Raw genomic sequence first — 18,090 nt, forward strand, 5'->3', positions numbered from 1 at the left:
AAGTTACAAAGATGCATTAAAAAAGTTGAGAAGTGTAATCAGAAACCGACACAGCGACGGTAAACAATGCTTAACATTTAAAAAAAAAAGTATATAGACTATAATTGCCTCCAGTACACAACTGCTGTTCCAAACCCGATGAAGCCCAATGGCTTCTTGATACATCACACCAAGCTGTAATCCTTTGCTCAATTTTTCAATTTCATATGAAAAAGTAGAGATAACAAACTTGTGCTAATGGACAAACAACAGATTAGCTGTTCAGTGAGCAGTAGAGGCAAAAAATTATTTCCAACACATTCCATGAAGATTAACCCTATTCCACGCGTGCCAGAGACATTAAATGTTTTTACCAACCTGTCTGTCATATACTATTTGAACAGTATCAAGAGAGCCGAATCTGCTAAATACGTCATGCAATTCTCGTTCCTCTGTGTATAAACTTAGACCAAATACACCCAGGCACTTTGATGGTTCAGGATCATCCTAGAAAATAAAAGGCACAAATTAATTTTTGCAGACCCCTTGCAGAGCTCTCAGAAAAACCATTTCCAATGGTAAGAATAACTACGATTTATCCATGGCAAAATTTCTTAACCATTGTTTAGTTACCCAGAAATTAAGACTTTGTTCACAATCACATCACAATGTGGACAATGACAGTATGCTGAGATTGCAAGGTTTTATTTTATATAAGTTACCCAGTACCTTTTATCATGTATGAAGTTAAATCGCTCAACAGAAACTGTTTAAACATATACACAACAAAAAATATATAAGTATTTTAAAAAAAGTTCAAAACCTGTCAAGAAAATCAACAAAAAATGGGATCAGACACCAGAACCCAACACAATATATAGAAGTCTCCAATCTGGCTTGGCGCTGTATTTAAGCTACCTGCGTTACAAGTAACAGATTAACATACAATGTCTCCCTCTGTGGGATTCACGAGACATAATCAGGGTTTAAGCATTTACCAAAAACTTTACACAACTGAAAACATGGTTGCATCTAGTATGGTGGAAAAGAAACTTCAAGATTCCAACAGATCCACAGCAAATATTATAAGTGCAGTAAATGCATACTGTGTTCTGTATATTACAGTATAACACTTAATGCATGAGTTATTTATATCATTGTACAATACTAAATATATACGAGTTATTTATATCACTGTACAATACTAAATACATATCACATGTTCTATTACAGCATAACACTTAAACCTGAAATCAATTTTGTGTTTTCTAGTAAGTTTTTTAACAAAATAACCATTAAAGAAACAATCCATGGGCTGCAAATCAATTCACTTGTTTGGCCATTCATGTATCTAAAACAGTCTCATATTTCTTGCGTGTCCTGCATGTGAATGATGCATGTACAATCAAGATTTTCACATGTTTTAAATCTTGAATCACCTGTTGGTGAGCTGATAATTCAACAAGTCTGTCAAGGGCTGATGTCTGAAATCAGTATATCCAAGTTTGAAGGAATTTTCTGTCAGATTTTGCACAACAATTACAAAGCATATTTTTTTTTTTTATTTCCAGTTATGGTCGATTTTTCTTCCATGTCTGAACTGAAAAAGTAGTTTTTAATTTCTTAATGCTGGATGGACCTGCGGTTTCAGTTCCAACATATTTCAGGACATCATTATTAGCATCATCTGATATATGACAAGTTGCAGTATTCATTTCCTGTCACTGTCCCTACTGAAATAAACATCAGAGCTCTGCTATCCAAGTATTAATGCTAACTAAATAAAAAAGCGCCCAGGTCTCAACCGTTTTGCCATTTATGCATTGTTTTGCCAAGCAAGCCTCAAACCTTTGCCTTCCTGACCTTTCTTAATAACCAATCAGAATTAAGAATGTGACATACAGGAAATATGTGATGTGATTCACATCTACACAACATATCTGCCGAGAGTGACAAACAGGATCTTTACATAAAATTTTTAAAAACAAAAAATAGTGCATTCTTCATAAAAAATAGACAATTTTTTCCCTGCACGTTTCATGCATAGAAATAAAAAAAATGTGTGGGAAATCTTAAAGGGGGTAGGATTATTTCATGATGCATATCCTAGATGCAAGCTTTTGAGTACACAAAAAAAAAAAAATATGGTGTACTGACTCACAAAACTTTAACGAAAAGAGGACTTTGTAAGCACTAATGGCTGTGATCAGATCAAGTAAGCTTGATCTTGTATTGAATGAAGAATATGCATATTTTCATATAATGGCTGACAAAAACAATTAAAAAAAAAATACAATTCAAGTTACCTACAAAATGTGGAGCCATTACAAACAGACTAGTTGGCAACTTCATTTGGGCCAGGGAGTACTGTTTTAGATTTCTTTTTGTGATCAATAATTTTAACTAGCTTCAGCTGCCAAAATCAATACAGGATACATTATTACATTATTAAGACCTAAAGCCTGGCTCTCTACACTCAAGTCAATGCATTTCTAACTTCAAATTTAATGCATAATATCTCTTGCGACATAAATGTAAGGATCATTTACACAGGCTACTCCAGAAATAGTGGCAACACTGCCCATGCAGAACATAGCCCAAACTGAGAGACACATTAGGGTGATTTTATGTTCCAAATGATCCACCTGAAGCTTAACACAAAGGTGAAATTTACAAATTTTAAATTATCCTCCACTTTCAGTTAACTCTCATATGCTTTGAAATACTGTCTCTAAGCGCAAGACCTGCCAACTCTAAAATTACTGCAGTAAAGCAATCAATAATTTTTAATAAAGCTAGAGTAAGTTTTCAATAAGTGCAACTAAATGTCATGTACTGTCATTGTTGATTGGAAAAATATATCTTTATAGTTCTATGGTTCCCACGCTTTTCCAAATATAAATTTCCAGGTCTTTTCCAGGATTAAATTAATTTTTTCAAGGTTAACATATGACCATCACTGAATGGAATTAAAGAACATTCTGGATTATAAAACATGCATTTTCCAAATCTTAAGATGTTTCTCTTTCAAGACTCTGCAAAACATGTATGTCAGAAAAGATGATCATGTAGAAAACCATAAAATGAGTCACACGAAATTGGCATTTAAAGCCATTTCAATGTACAGAATACAAATTCTAACTTTAATTTGCTGTCCTGCATTATGTTAATACATAGAAACAACACAATGAGCATAAATTATTTTGTTTCCTTTCAAATCCAAAGAATTCTAGAGCAATATGTGTGCATGTTATACAAAGTAAACATTTCATCACAGTATGGAAAAATCCCAATAAATGCAAAGTTTTAGAATCTTATCTTGTAAAGAAAAAAGTTTAACCCTGAAATTATCTGTGCCAATAAAATCTCAAACAAGATTTTTCAACCAACTTAAACTCCTTAAGACGATTTGGTTAAAAATTCCATCATTTAAAGACATTTACAAAAGGGTTGATTTAAATTTTGACAAGACCTTCAAAATTATATATTGTTGTATAAACAAGGACTGAATTTTCTGTTAAAATCAACCTGTCTTTTCGTAGTTCAACAAATCAGTCCCCAAACCTGTATAGATACATGGACTCTTATCGTTTCTTAAGATATAATAAAAGAGACGACAATTTCCCACTGCTCCCGTACCATTCAAGATCTGAAACCAATGCTTTAAGCCACATATGTCACTATGTAATAATTTTGCACCAATTATTCCAACTCCATTTTTCACATTTTCAACATTTTGGATGGAGTGTGTGTTCAGAGCAATTACATATAAAAATTGGAATCAGCCACCACCACAAGATAGCTTATCAGTGGGCCTAGCAAATTTAAAATAGGTTATATCAATTTACACCTGCATGAAATCGATAGGAAAATTATTTATATTCTCACAGATGGCAAGTATTATAATGGTTATGTCTTTAATCCTCGGACAAACTATAAACGAAACTCAGCATAGATGAAACCTGACCTGGTACTTGACATTTCTGTTAATTGTCACATAACTTAACAAATCTAAAACGACATTGGAAGTCCAATAGTCACGTGATATCAACAACAAACTCCTTTTTCATGTTGTTGTACAAAAGTTCAATTATATTAAATGAAAGTCTGATACCTTTTGTAAAAACCAGAAAGAACATATAATTCTCAACATATCTGAGAACTACAAGAAACTTGGCCAGCCTGATTCATCAAGCAGTAGTCTGGTTCCCTGCTTCATATGTTCCCTACGCGAGAGCACATGTCAACGTGGGAGTCACGTGATACAACAAAACTCTGAGGTTGGTCTCGGAATAAATATAGAGAATTTTGTGCTCTTTCGTTTTTGTATTTTTATTACAACCAGCATATGACTGTCATTTAATATTTTTTCCCCACAATAACTGAAAATGACGATTGTGAGATTCTGTGGGCTCATCCGAAATGCTATCAAAATCGCTAGAACCTGCTAAAATTTCATCAATGCACTAGTTTCATCGTCTTTCAGCTGATTAAAGACGCAACAATTTTAATACTCTTGCAAATTCTGAGAAAATAAATATTTTCATATCAATTTCATGTAGGTATAAGTCGATTTAACAATGTTTAAGTTTGCTAGCCTGTTAGCTAAGCAGCTATGCTTTATTACCATCATGTTGGTATCTTGTGATGCTTGGCTGGTTTTCATACCAACAATAAAAGAAATACGGATATCGAGCTGTCTGTGAAACAAAAAATCTACTAGATGAATCTCATCTACTTAGCGTTTGGATTGTCTCCAAAAATATATTGATGGCAAGCACCCAAATGATCCATACTGCAACCTCCTAATATTCTGGCTAGAACTCGATAAATTTAACTCATGATCAGTTCAATTACGACTCAATTACGTAATTGTTTCGGGCATCACGTTGTGGAGGAAAATTCCTTGGATTTTCCCCGACTTTTGTAGATATTTGCAAAATTCAAGGACTTCACGGTCAGGAACACTGTAGTTTATAAATGATATATTATGCAGCAAAGACAACGCTATATTCAACTAAAAGGTGTAAAGTACATTTCGGATTTCAGACCTGCAGTACAGTATCAGAAACTCCATGTCCACTGGACGTAAATGATTTCTTAATGTAATCTTGGTGTTTTCTTTCAATTCTCATGGTGGACAAAATTATTTCTCAAACAGAAACCAAGACTCAAATTGCACAACATTTTGTCCAATAAATGCAACTGTTGCCGTTCCTGCCTTCTTCCCCTCCATGCATGGCTATGTGTCTAAATAATGTAATATATCCTTTTGTGCAGTATGTTTGCACTTTTTAAGAGCCTGCTTGTCTCCATGGTCATCAACGTGTTTCATTTGCCAGATGACATTTCCAGACCATGCAAAACTATAGAAGCAAAAGCTTGATGATACTGGGTAGTTTGTGTACATGGAAATGGGTAAACTGAAGAATCTGACGTACCCATGTTAAGATATTTTGATTCCCTTCCCACACATTAAAGTTTTAAGGATCGGCAGGTCTGGCATGCTTATAATTGCTTCCTATGGAACCAGACTCGAACACTTGACCACTTCATAAATTCTCCACATGTGCTGTGCTTTAATACACCCACCAATAATTTCTTGTCTATTGCCACTTTATTTTCCTGTGAATTGCATGTTTATATGTTCTGCTCAGTGTGAGACATCTGGACGTTTGTCACAGAGGTCATTTTGGTGTTTTCAGTTTTCCAAAATATGTGGTTTACTTCAACGGACACTGTGCTAACTCGCAGCTGCATGAAAGAAGAATCTGACAGCTTTTGAAAATCAGTTGTAAACAAACATATTCTTATTCCGGACATTACCCCCATTTCCTGGAAGCATGGAAACCATTTTACACAGACCCCATTCTAGGGTACGGATAGATGGATGGACAGGAAAATACATATTGATGCCAATGTGATCATCATTATAAAATGTGGGGTTGTTTCAGGTGAAACCTTCATAACAAGACTAAGTGTTGCAGAATATCCCGAGTGACCAATGTTGACATTTTTTTAAAAACAAGTTTTATTTTCATATATGGACCTGAGCCAAAAGTGCTGCACCCACACGTAACTAGCTCTGATTTACAATCAACAACCAACGAACAAAATTCTTAATTGGCTTGCAAAGTACCGACAGTGATACATACCCTATCTCCCTGGTGCCTTCGACGAGATGACATAGGAGATCGACTCCGGCTGCGGTAATTACTGTATCGATCTCTGTGGTCATACCGATCATATCTGGGTGACCTTCCTCGACTGAAAATATATTAATCCACATATTGTGAGCAAATTAGTGATTGGTAAGTACTAGTGAATATATGAAGACAATCAAATTGTCAGACATGCAAAATTGTGCACTTTAGTATTTCTAGCGGTGCAAAAAAAGCATTTACCCAAACCCTCAACACCAATAATGGACCAGAGTTAAAATTAATCAAGAGAGAACAGAGTGCAAGTTATTGAAGAGAAAAAACATTATTTAACTTCAACATAAAGGAATATGAAATAGCTATACACATTGTTGAAGGTGATTTTATAAATCTCAACCTGGGGTTCCAATGCTAAAATGGCAGATGGATAGCGATAATGTTCAAAAAGTAAATACAGTGATCAAAGGAGCTGCAATATATGTAAAAATACTGAAACAGTATATACCAGTATTACATACTGGAAGATATCATTTTCCATTCTGGATTGACCACCTATTTAATTTATTATTACCCTTTCCTTCTTCAAACCATGAATTTTTAAAACCAAGCATAAATGCAATCTCATCTTACAACAATTTGTCAGATGGTTAAAATATATATTTTTTTTAAATCATTAAGATTACCATAATATATAACACGCATATTTTGTTAAAGCATGCTGGTAAATTAGGTCCTCAAAACATTTTGTAGATTTTATTATTTCCTCTGCATCTAAATAATTATCAGGCTGCATAAATGTTGTCTTAAAAGTCTATTATAAGCTGACTTTCTGCTACAGAAGGACATAAAAAGGCTCATTTAACAGTCATAGTAAAGAGTCCAGCACAATCATACTTTTTTCAAAGAGACATAACAATACTAAATATTGGAATTGGGTTTTCACATCTGCAATATCTTCATCCTAAATAAAATAACTCTGCTAGAATAATCATTGAATAGTAAGAAGAATGTAATGACCGAATAATTGAATGGGTTAATTTATAGGCACTATGCTGAATATGACATGTTGAGTTTGCAACTAGGAACTACAACTTGAGTATAGAGCAAGTAAGGCAAATATGATCTCTACCTATTCATCTATCCTGCATGCATTATTCATTTAAAAGACCTGTACAAATAAGATGCAGAAAACACAAGTCCCCCAGAGAACCCTATCAATTGGGGAACAGCCACAAATGAATTAATATTTACCTCCTGCTCCTGGACCTGAAAGAATGAAGGAAATTCATTAATTTCAGGTAAAATTTTTTATGTCAGCTTAATTCAATAACGTATATCAACTTAAAATGCACAAGTTAACAAAACAATCAATCTAAGATGACACAAACTCCACATTTTACTCCAACCGACACTTACAATCTTTCTTCTCTCAGTTCTTTTTTCATCCCATTAAATGAAAATGAAGGAAGTCGGGAAATGCGAATCAAAATTTTAAAACTCATCCTACTGGAAGTTTTTCAGTACAATGAACTAAATCAATGAAAAATATGTCTCATAAAAATGGCCAAATGGCACAAAGTTTAAGACTAAATGAGGATTTATTTATCAACAGATCTATAACTTTCACTGGCAAGAGGCTGTCCATACAGCATTTCAAGTTTCCTAAAATCTCAAAGATCACATCAAGCAGTCAATCAAAACCTAATGCTGGTCGATTTTTGTTACCACTTACCTACGTCTTTTGTAATAGGGGCTTCGGGACCTGGATCGTGAATGTTTGTGGTGTTCTCTGCTTTTGGACCTGTACCAAGCAAAAAATCATGGTCATTTGACAGTGCCAATCCAGTATATAAATACAGATAGTTCATTACATAACATTAATCATGAGCCCATCGAAGCAAATGATGCCCTGCCGAGTCAAAAGTAAGAAATGAAAAGAATTTCCAAGAATTCAGAAAAAGTCCATTTCTTCTTTTCACATCTTGTGAATGTTGAAACCACCTGTGATCTTGTTCAGCAGCAACAAGGTTATTAAATTAACCCTTGTGGAAGCCATACTGGATGTCAGATTGGCATTGTTTTCACTAAGGACAAACTAGACATCATAAAAAGGCAAGTCATCAAATTCTAGGTTGATAAGATTTTCTGTTCTTATGTTACATGTTTAAGCCTAATAAACAGTAACAAAGAAAGAGTGAAAACAACAAGCTTTGAAAAATTTAACAAATATTTTATTTCTCTGGAAAAACACTGTAAAATAAAAAAATTAAGAACTTATGGTTTTAAGAAATCAAATCCAGAAATAATCCATGAATTACATTTTAGAAGTCCTAGTAATGAAATGTTCTAATGAATTCAAGCTCGAGTCCTGACAAAAATTCCCAACTGGAAGGTGATGACGTATACTGTAGCTAGTGTTGTGTCTACAGTTCTTTGTTGATTCACAAACAATATACCGGTGTTTGAATTTCCGAATAAAATTTCAAGAAATGTCTGTGTCCAAGAATTCTGTATGAGCACTCAAATATTTCCAGGAAAAGATTAATCTTTTCGAATCCAAATAATCTGAAAAATTATAATGTAACTCCAAACTGGTCACAAACAAACATTTTCCAGTGTAAAAGCCCAACTGAGAACTATCTCTCTAAACATCAATATTAAATCCAACTACTGCGCAATTTGGGAAAACCAAAAATTGTGAAATAGAGGCTGTTTACATATTAAAAATCATGTATTCCCAGTATGACCTTGATAAAAACCAATCACTTTACTCCAAGAATAAAATATAAATATAAAGTTGTTTACTTGTCTGAGTGATTTCTGAATCAAGGTCGGGAAGTCAAAAATAGAGTTTCTTTTATTAGGTGTTTATGAAAAGAGTCAGGTCAAACTGATTTTTCTGAAAAAATGCCAAATCAAGTAAACAAGACTACATTACTTTTACAAGTAATGAAATTAAAACTAATTTTTTAAAAAAAGTTACAAACAATTAAATTAAATCAAATATAAATTAAATCAAGTATACATAACATTTTTTTAGGGCAATTAGCAATAAAAAGATATTCATGATGGCAATCATAGTGAAATACTAGATTGGTACCATTTTTATGTGGGTCCAACAGATTAAACTCATGTTACGATCACATACATTCTGTTATTTTAAAAATCAGCATATTGTCCAGTTTCATCATTTAAGGGTTAATACAACTACTTCATTCTAGGCAGCCACCATGGTTCAGCTGTTAAAGTGATGGATTTCAGACTGAAACGGTTACAAGTTTCCTACCAATGGATCATTGTGTATGCATCGACAAGGCACTTTATTATAGTCTACTCATGCTGCTGTGCTGTAAAATACCAAAATGAATTTTATTCACATTGGACATCAGTATTTGTCTACATTAAGGATTATGTTACCCCCCCCCGATTATCAGCTATTTACTAAGAGCCAATAGCACAAAGGTAATATGCCAGGTCTGCCAGTTGAACTCCTCATCTATATGATGGAGATCACAATGGTGTTTATAAGCATGTTGTAACTAATTTTGCCTTTGATCTCCCACTACACATTTTGTTGTTGAGAGCACAAAATAGGCCATACATACCAGCCAGTGTATCTAGTGGAAGAACCTAGGAAAAACACCAGGAATAACCACTAACCAATGGGAAGCTACTGATAAACTGCTTTTTGCATATGTGTGTCTGTGTGACCTGCTAAAACACAGGATTGTAACGTGCAAATACTCTGTACCAGAATATGTAAAACATAGGCACAGAATATTGGTAGAAGTTAAAATTTTAAAGCTAACATTTGGATATACAGTAAACAGCTTTCAAAAATGACATTTGGTACAGGATTTGCCTTTAGCTCAATGCTACTAATTGGAACAAACTGTGCCACTAAAAACAAACCAGACCTAAGACAATTTGCAAGGACAACTTGGGAACGCATCTCTGTAATATGTTGCTATGAATTTAAAATAAGGACAGTCTTGTACAGTAAAAGAAATGTGTGGATCTCCGTGATCTTTACACAATCAGTGATGGAAAAGTGATAATTTTGAAACCCAAACTGTGCAACAGGGAACACATGGGTTGTACCATGAGTATTTTATACTTAAGTCTACACAGGGAGAAGGCAGAAAATAAAGCAAATGTAAGAAATGATAAGTTGTGGCATGGGCAATGCCTGGTAAAGATAAGATACCACACGTCTACTTTATATTACAGTACATGTGCTGAAATGTTTCATATTATAAATAAATTATATACTCATTTATAACAGAACTGAAGGAAGTGAACTTGCATATCAACTGATCTTTTGAAGACAGAACAAACTTTTAAACTTGTTACCTGGATCTCCTCCTCCTCTTGTGACTTCTAGAGTGCGATCTTGAACGTGACCTAGACTTTGACTTGTAATGAGAGCCAGATCTTGACCTTGACGGTGTCCTGGAAGGAGTTCGTGACGCAGCAGAATGATCAGATTTCGGTGACCTCTTTACAGATCTCCTTTCCTTAGATCCTTCTGATTCGCTAGAGGGAGACCGTGAATCCCTTCTCTGAAAATACAGCGAAACATGTCTTGAGTGACCACCTGTCATTTGCAACTACAATCATCATGCACAGACTGATTCTACCATTTAAATTCAATGTCATCAGTGACCATAATTTTCAGACAAAAAAAATGCATTTCAGCATTGCTATGAATGACTGTTTCACTAAAAACAAATGAACACTGGTGATGTAAATCCTCACTGAAGATTCACTGTTCCTTCTTTCAGGCTGTCACATAGGTATTGAAGTCAATTTAAAGGTCTGTATTGTTTACCGATCTTTTGTGACGAAGCACAAAACCCTGACAATGCCTTAATAAGTACTCTTTTGAAAAGGTTTCATTGTTGTGATCAAATATGTCCTTCTGTCTTTGTCTTAGTATCCCAAAGTTTCCCTGCCTATTACATCAATAGTGCAGATAGTATGTCAATACTTCCTATTTTTATTAACCGATGTTACGTCAGCACAATGTCTCTTCCATGATGTCAGTTATGTTTTAAGTTTAATCATCCCACTTTAGTTACAGATTTTAGATTACAACTTGTAAAACAATTCACGCAAAGTAAATTCATCCTCCATAACACAATGACCATTTTTATTAGATTTTCTTTTCTTTTACCGCAGTATAACTAATTTAAAAATAAAATAAAATGATGGACATAATGGTGTTAGTTTGCTTTAAATCATAGCAACATGTTTGTCCGTGTTATGTGAGAGCCAAAAACGTTTTAAAAAAGGCCCCTGCCTCAGAAAGTTATGTTGTTGGTCCTGAAAATGAATGCGGTATACAGTGGTACTATGTTATAAAATTCAGCAGTACACCACAGTACAAATCGACTATAGTTTACAATGAACCATAATCAACCCTTTTCAACTAACAAGGCATGAATTTCACTCTTCCTCAGTGAATACATTCCAGACGGTACCCTTGAGACTATGACTCTTTTTTTTATATCCTTGGTGCAAGGTTTTCTCTGTGGCATCCATAAGGCATAAAAAGACCTAAGAAAAAAAAAGACAAAAATTGCTCAAGTTGCCTATAGGCTGAATCTAGTGCACACCAAGCAGTTTTGCTAAGGGATCATGCAACCAGACGAGTGGGCATTAAACTCATCTAAAAAAATGTGCCTTTTTCCGTTAGGAAAGCGAAAACAGCTTTACCCTGTGATTTTTTAGATGTACATTGTATGACCACACATTTTGAGATGTTGCATCTCCTAAGCCAGCTATTTCTGGTGTTCTGTTCGATGCGAAATGTAGGTATCAAGCTATCAAATAGCTGGTGTTGATTTCAACTGCCAACAAACAAAATCTTGCACATTCACAGGCGTTTTGCTAGCTGATCGACCAATAATTCTTTCCTGAGTAAATTACAGCAGAGATGTGTTATATGTCTCTGGTTAGAGCAACTATCAGTATTAGCTGATTTTGACAAGTTATCAGCTGATGATAAAAACATAAATTTGTGACTAGAAACTTAAATAATACTATATAAATAGCAATTTGTGAACAGACTCAGTGAGCTGAAGATTTTAACACCTGCATGTGCATTATTAATAAAACCAAAAATGTGCAGTCCTATCAATAGACTTGTAATGAAGCTAGAATGTGAGTGGTTACATTAACCCCTGGTGGTTTTTGTCATTTTTGCCTGAAAAGCGAGTAGGAAACACATTTTGAAAGCTATTTCTGAATAGATTCGAAAACACCAAATCCTCGGCGAATAACATACTTCTGTCTAGTTGTGTTAGGAACATTGTTTTTCAGTGGCTATTTGGCTTGCGCATGAGCAGAAGGGTAAAAGTTGATTCTTTTTTTCTTTTCTAAACGAAGCCATTAGTTTTGTATTCAGACCACTATTTATTCCAAATGCCCATCTTATCCTACTTTTTGCAAAGGCTCATATGTCTGTTTGCAGTTCATACTGGTTTGTCGTAGATCTGAGACCAAAAAGTCTAAAAAAATCTGGACACAAAATCAGATTCCGACCACGGGCAAATTTTCAGTAGAAAAAAGTCTGGTTCAAAAAATGAGGTTCTTTTAATTTGTATTTTGTAGTGCAACTAGATGTTCCAGATTATTGCTATCATTGTAGAGCTACATCTGTCTACCTTTCTATCATACCACCCACTTTAGTGTATCATGCATGACCATGATGCTACAGAGCTTGGCAGTAGGCTACTACCTCCTGCCCCATTAACTCGTTGCTAGGGGTTAATGTGTTAAGAAAGCCGTTTGTACTAAAAATAGATGCACTCACATGTTGGCTGTTTTCAATTTGGTTAGAAAGGTGTTAGTTCATTCAAATAAGGACTTTAATGCTTCACCATGTTATTTATTATGAATAGTTATGTTAATGTTTTATTGGAAACAAAGAAATTGAGATCAACAATATGGTACGAAGATGTGTGAATTTGATCTCTTATACATGTTACAGGGGCTGTTTCAAACAACTTTTAAAAATTGTGAACTGCTATTTTATAGTGAACTTTCATTATAAAAAAATCTTGTTCAAGGGCAGCTAATTAAGCATATTTCCTAACTGGCAATTACAATATTGCAGTCTAGTTACTTCTATCAGTTAAAAGACTTGACAATGGTATGATAATTTTTATAAGTGTATAAAATGTATTTTTATAATACACATGCAACAAGGTTTCTAAATGAAAATAAAAGAATGCAGCTTTGCAGGGATGGTCCTGGCTTTTAAAAAGCTGTCGCCAAAAAAATCGCCAACCTCAATATTTTGTCGCCAATTTTCAAAAAGTGTCGCCAAAAAAAGTAGTGTACATTTTTCCAAGTGTTAATATAGTCTGTTAATGTAACAGGCAATGAAAATTACAAAAGATGGATTAGTTAATACTTTAATTACAAGAAGCATTAACAAAATGTTACAAAGTGTTACATGAAGATCCGTCGCGATTTTAGGGCTACCCACTTGTTGAATGCAATTTCAAAGTCTAATTTTTCACATCTGTACATGCTGATTCTCATTAAATTCTCGAGAGATGAGATGCAGAGCTTATTTCTGATGTCAGTTTTTATGAAGTTCATCTTACTGAATCCACGTTCACAGTGTACAGTGCTGACAGGTGACACCAGTAGTCTCTCAGCAGCCCCCCCCCCTTTTATGGCTAGCTTCACAAAGCTTGTAGCGAATTGCTTCCTACATCCCAAGAATGATCACTGAATGCTGTATAAATTTTCTCGAGAAGAAAAATAGGATCTCCATTCCCACAAATGAAACTTACACGAGTCAACACCTGGCAATATTGGACCGTATATATAAGCATAAATTCACACCCAACTTCGGGATTCTTTCACTCCTGTATTTTGAGAAATAAATAATTATTATTAATTATGCAAAACTGCTTTTTTTTTTTTTTGCTATTTCTTGTTGCGGAGTTTAAGTCTCTGCAGCCGTAACACAGGACTGATGGCAAAAGGAAAAGATCAATGAGTAAAATGCTGCACTGGCGACAGATGAATTGTGATTTAGATTGTTTCCATTTGCTTTGTATTTATACACAGTTGTCGGTACTTCAAAGCTTATCAGTTTTCTATGAAGGTTCAGCAAAACTATTGTATTGGTATATGTATAAAAAAAACAGAAGGATTAGCCATACAAATAATTGTATCTGTTCTATTCGCGTCTTCAGAAGTCGGTCAGTTGTAGGTATAGTGCGGTAGCATGATTGACTGTATCGCAGCATACAGTATTCAGCCCAGATGTCAGCATAAGCAGATTATGATGTAACAATGTACTGTAAAGATGGGGTTGTCAATAAGAACAAAGGATTGTTTGTGTAACAGATTAATACCAATGCATTGCTTAGTCAAGTTTGTGGCTTCCTTTCGTTCTGCCTTTTAATTTATCCAGTCCAAATTCATGATTGTATGTACAAATTAAATAACCAAAACGTATGTCGCCAAAAAAATCGCCAGATGGGATATTTTTGTCGCCAAGAAGGAAAAAAAATCACAATTTGCGACATTGGCGAAGCCCAGGACGATCCCTGCTTTGCATATTGAGAAATAGAGGGCATAATTCAAATAAAAGAATGAAAACACATATGATAACTCGCGCACATCGGGGTCCATAAACATAGAACGCAATACGAGCGAGGCGCGAGTTACCTCCAAAAATTGAAAAACAATCGATTTGACATCGAGAAAACCTGGGGGTGGGGGAGGCTTTAGGGAACAGGGCTATTTAATGAATGAATCCTCATTTTACAATCACGTCGATAATAATTTTTAATAATGCACTTTTTTCTAATGAAGTTTTTCATTATTCTGTTTAAATAACATTTTTTCCTCAAAATATCCAACATATGAAAGATCGTTCCACCTGGTTTGAACAACCATCATGTGTACGCAAAAAATCTGTGTATTGCATCACTGCTTTTTGTTTTCTTGATGAGTCTGGTTCCTGTAGTGGTATTTAATAGTATCTTGCCAAATTGGTAGTTCACAATTTGGGAATTAGACAAACTGTTGATACACCACCAAACAAGATTCCTTTTTTTAAAATAAAGACATGCAATATTTATTTTGTGACACATCTACATCGAAACTGAATTTTTTTTATTGTTCAATTAGTACAATGTTAATGTCGGGATTTCATTGGAAGTAATAATGAAATTTCTCATCATCCCTGTGGATATCTCTAAATGCCAGTTCAAGAATTCTCTGAAACTTGCTTGCCCACAATGGTCCGTATCTGTGAAATCAAGCTCTTTATTTTATGAAGTATTCTTTTCGCTTTGCTGCCCTGTTATCTTTGATCACAGTTATGAATGAGTCGGTTAATGTAAGGTAGTTTCTGCCCTATATCATTTGAGAATAAAAACCACTGACCCACAGGAAGCTACTAGCAAGCTTTCTCACAGTAGATCCGCCCTCAGTGACAATTTCTTTGCGTCACCAGACTGAAGAAACTGCTGAACCATGACCACAAGCAATCTTGACTTGGTGAAGAGCTCGTGAAATTATTATGAAAGGTGGTATAGCATATGAATACTGGTGATCCTGCTTCATGCAGAAGGTATCCACTGCTGATGTTCTCTTCTCTACAACTGAAGGGATACAAAGAAGAGGCCTTTTGTTCAGCCTTGTCTACTGTGGCTTCATACACAAATTATCCCATTCACATGCTGCTAACAACACCCAAAAAGTCAACAAAATCCAGCTGTGAGCCACATAATTTACTGTTTTCCTTCGCCAAATAATAGGCACTAACTTACCATGAACCACTCACAGAATTATAAGCCTAAGTATTGCTAATACATGTAGCAAAAAGTAATTTCAGTATAAAATGTTTAATCTTAGTCGTACATGTAAGACCGCAATGATGCTATTTATGTTTTGGGCATCAGGGTCTTACTGCCTAACGAACGGTACTGTGCAGAGTGTTGTTGTTGTTGTAGGGTTTAACGCCTCTTCAGCACAAGATAGGCCATACATGGCGGCCAGTATTAATGGTGGAGGAAGAACCCGGAAAAACCCCCGGAAAGAACCACCTACCCACGAGAAGCTACTAGCAAGCTTTCTCACATAACCACATTAGCCGAATCCGAGACTCGAACCGACGCGGACAGAGGTGAGATGGCAGTGATCCGTAATGGTGGGTGCTTTAGACCACTTGGCCCCCCCCCCCCGTGTAGAGTGTTTTGATGTTGTTGTAGGGTTTAATGCCATTTGTCAGCACACGATAGGCTATACATGGCGGCCAGTATTAATGGTGGAGGAAGAACCAGTGAAAACACCCGGAATGAACCACCGACCCACGAGAAGCTACTGGCAAGCTTTCACACATACCTACATTGGCTAAATCCGAAGCTTTAACCCACGCATACATAGGTGAGATGGCAGTGATCCATAACGGAGATCGCTTTGGACCACTCGGGGCCCCAGAGTGTTTTGATGTCAACTAACATCATAAAGTCACAAGTGGCAACTAAATTAACAACACTTTTCTACAAAGTGAAGTCATAATGTTTTAGTCAGACCTTACTTACTCTGATGTCTTTTCTCTAATAAATTCAAATTCTCACAAAAGAAATGGACCTGTTTTCAAGTTTCGTTGACCTACATTTCAGTTTGCAGAATTTGAAATATTATTCTTAAACAAAATGAATAAAAAAATATATGCATATTGGAACTGTAAGCAACGTTTTGTTTTCCTCTAGAAACATATCCCCCACATGAACCTACTTGGGCATACCTTGACTACCATCGCATTTCAACAAATTAAAATGTATGTCAACAGAACATGAAAATGCGTCCATTTGCAATTGTCAGATTTTGATTCGACCAGGTTAAAAACAGCAAATAAATATATTAATTATATATCAATTTGTGGAAGAGTGTTGATGTGAGCTGACAGGTGTGAGATATTCCTGAAACGTTGATTACTCATTCCAATGTCAACCGATATCGGAACACGCTATACTATCCCGTTATTTGGGTAGTAAGACAAAGCATTAAAACACAAATAACACGTGTTACGTCTTACATTGTAGGACTAGTGTACTCTATACCTTGGAAAAGACTCCACTTCGTATGAATGTTATTTATTATGCATATTTTCCTAAATTAACAAATTTTACAAATCAAACAAGAGACATTACAATGAAAGAATTAAGTGCATCAAAATCGAGTTCTCCTTGATATAAAAAAAAAAACAAAAAAAAAAAACATGGCTACATCGGAACAATGCATCGATAAGTATCAAAATTTAAAAAACGACTTCCACCCATTTGACGTGAAAAGGCTCAAACAAACAGAACCCTGAAGCTAAATGCGAAGGGTGGAGCTTCATATTCTTTTTTTAACATCAAAATTCGTGCCATTTTAAGAAATGTGAAGTGACTCTGGAATCTATGAAAACATTCCGACCGACACCTGAACGCAAACATCTGATCCACTTGCGATTAAGTATGAAATAATTGTTCCTTGTTATGTAAGTTTGCATTTCTGCTACAGTCTTAAATACTTACTTCTTTATCACTCATTTTCGCAGGCCTTCAGTACTCAAATGATCAACTTTCGATTTTTAGCGTGGGTGATCAGTAGATACTATGGCGCCACCAACTGCATTATGGGTAGTGAAGTGAAGAGCCTAAAATACTACAAGACGTATGATAGACACAGAACAACCATACACCACGTAGATCAATCCGGAATGCAGTTTGAACTTATCAAAATAGGCACAAAAGAGATAACTCATTCTTGATGAAACAATCGCTTCTTCTTCTTCTTCTCCTCCTCCTCATCCTCCTTCTACTTCTTCTTCTTTATCTACTTCTTGTTCTTCTCTTCTTCTTCTCCTTCTTCTTCTTCTTCTTCTACTTCTTGTTCTTCTTGTTTTTCTCTTCTTCTTCTCCTTCTT

The 18,090-nt window shown here is 35.1% G+C and overlaps 1 protein-coding gene across 5 annotated transcripts in view; it reads right to left on the minus strand.

Annotated features, from left to right (window-relative positions):
- LOC149776516 (uncharacterized) overlaps positions 1-17,831 on the minus strand; it is a 42,414-nt gene extending 24,583 nt beyond the window's left edge. For all 5 annotated transcript variants that reach the window (XR_016416054.1, XR_016416053.1, XM_089940955.1 and 2 more), the window contains exons 1-6: positions 17,699-17,831; positions 10,494-10,702; positions 7,873-7,941; positions 7,392-7,406; positions 6,135-6,246; positions 358-486 (exon numbers count right to left, since the gene is read on the minus strand). Coding sequence is in view for 3 of the 5 variants with exons in the window: in XM_089940955.1 (XP_089797081.1) it covers positions 358-486; positions 6,135-6,246; positions 7,392-7,406; positions 7,873-7,941; positions 10,494-10,702; positions 17,699-17,713 (549 nt within the window). In the remaining 2 variants the exon portion in view is untranslated. The remainder of the gene's footprint in view (positions 1-357; positions 487-6,134; positions 6,247-7,391; positions 7,407-7,872; positions 7,942-10,493; positions 10,703-17,698) is intronic.
- Positions 17,832-18,090: the final 259 nt, after the last annotated feature.

The sequence above is a fragment of the Sinohyriopsis cumingii genome, chromosome 18 (genome assembly GCF_028554795.1).
Source record: "Sinohyriopsis cumingii isolate HCF-2022 chromosome 18, ASM2855479v2, whole genome shotgun sequence".
Classification (NCBI taxonomy): Eukaryota; Metazoa; Mollusca; class Bivalvia; order Unionida; family Unionidae; genus Sinohyriopsis; species Sinohyriopsis cumingii.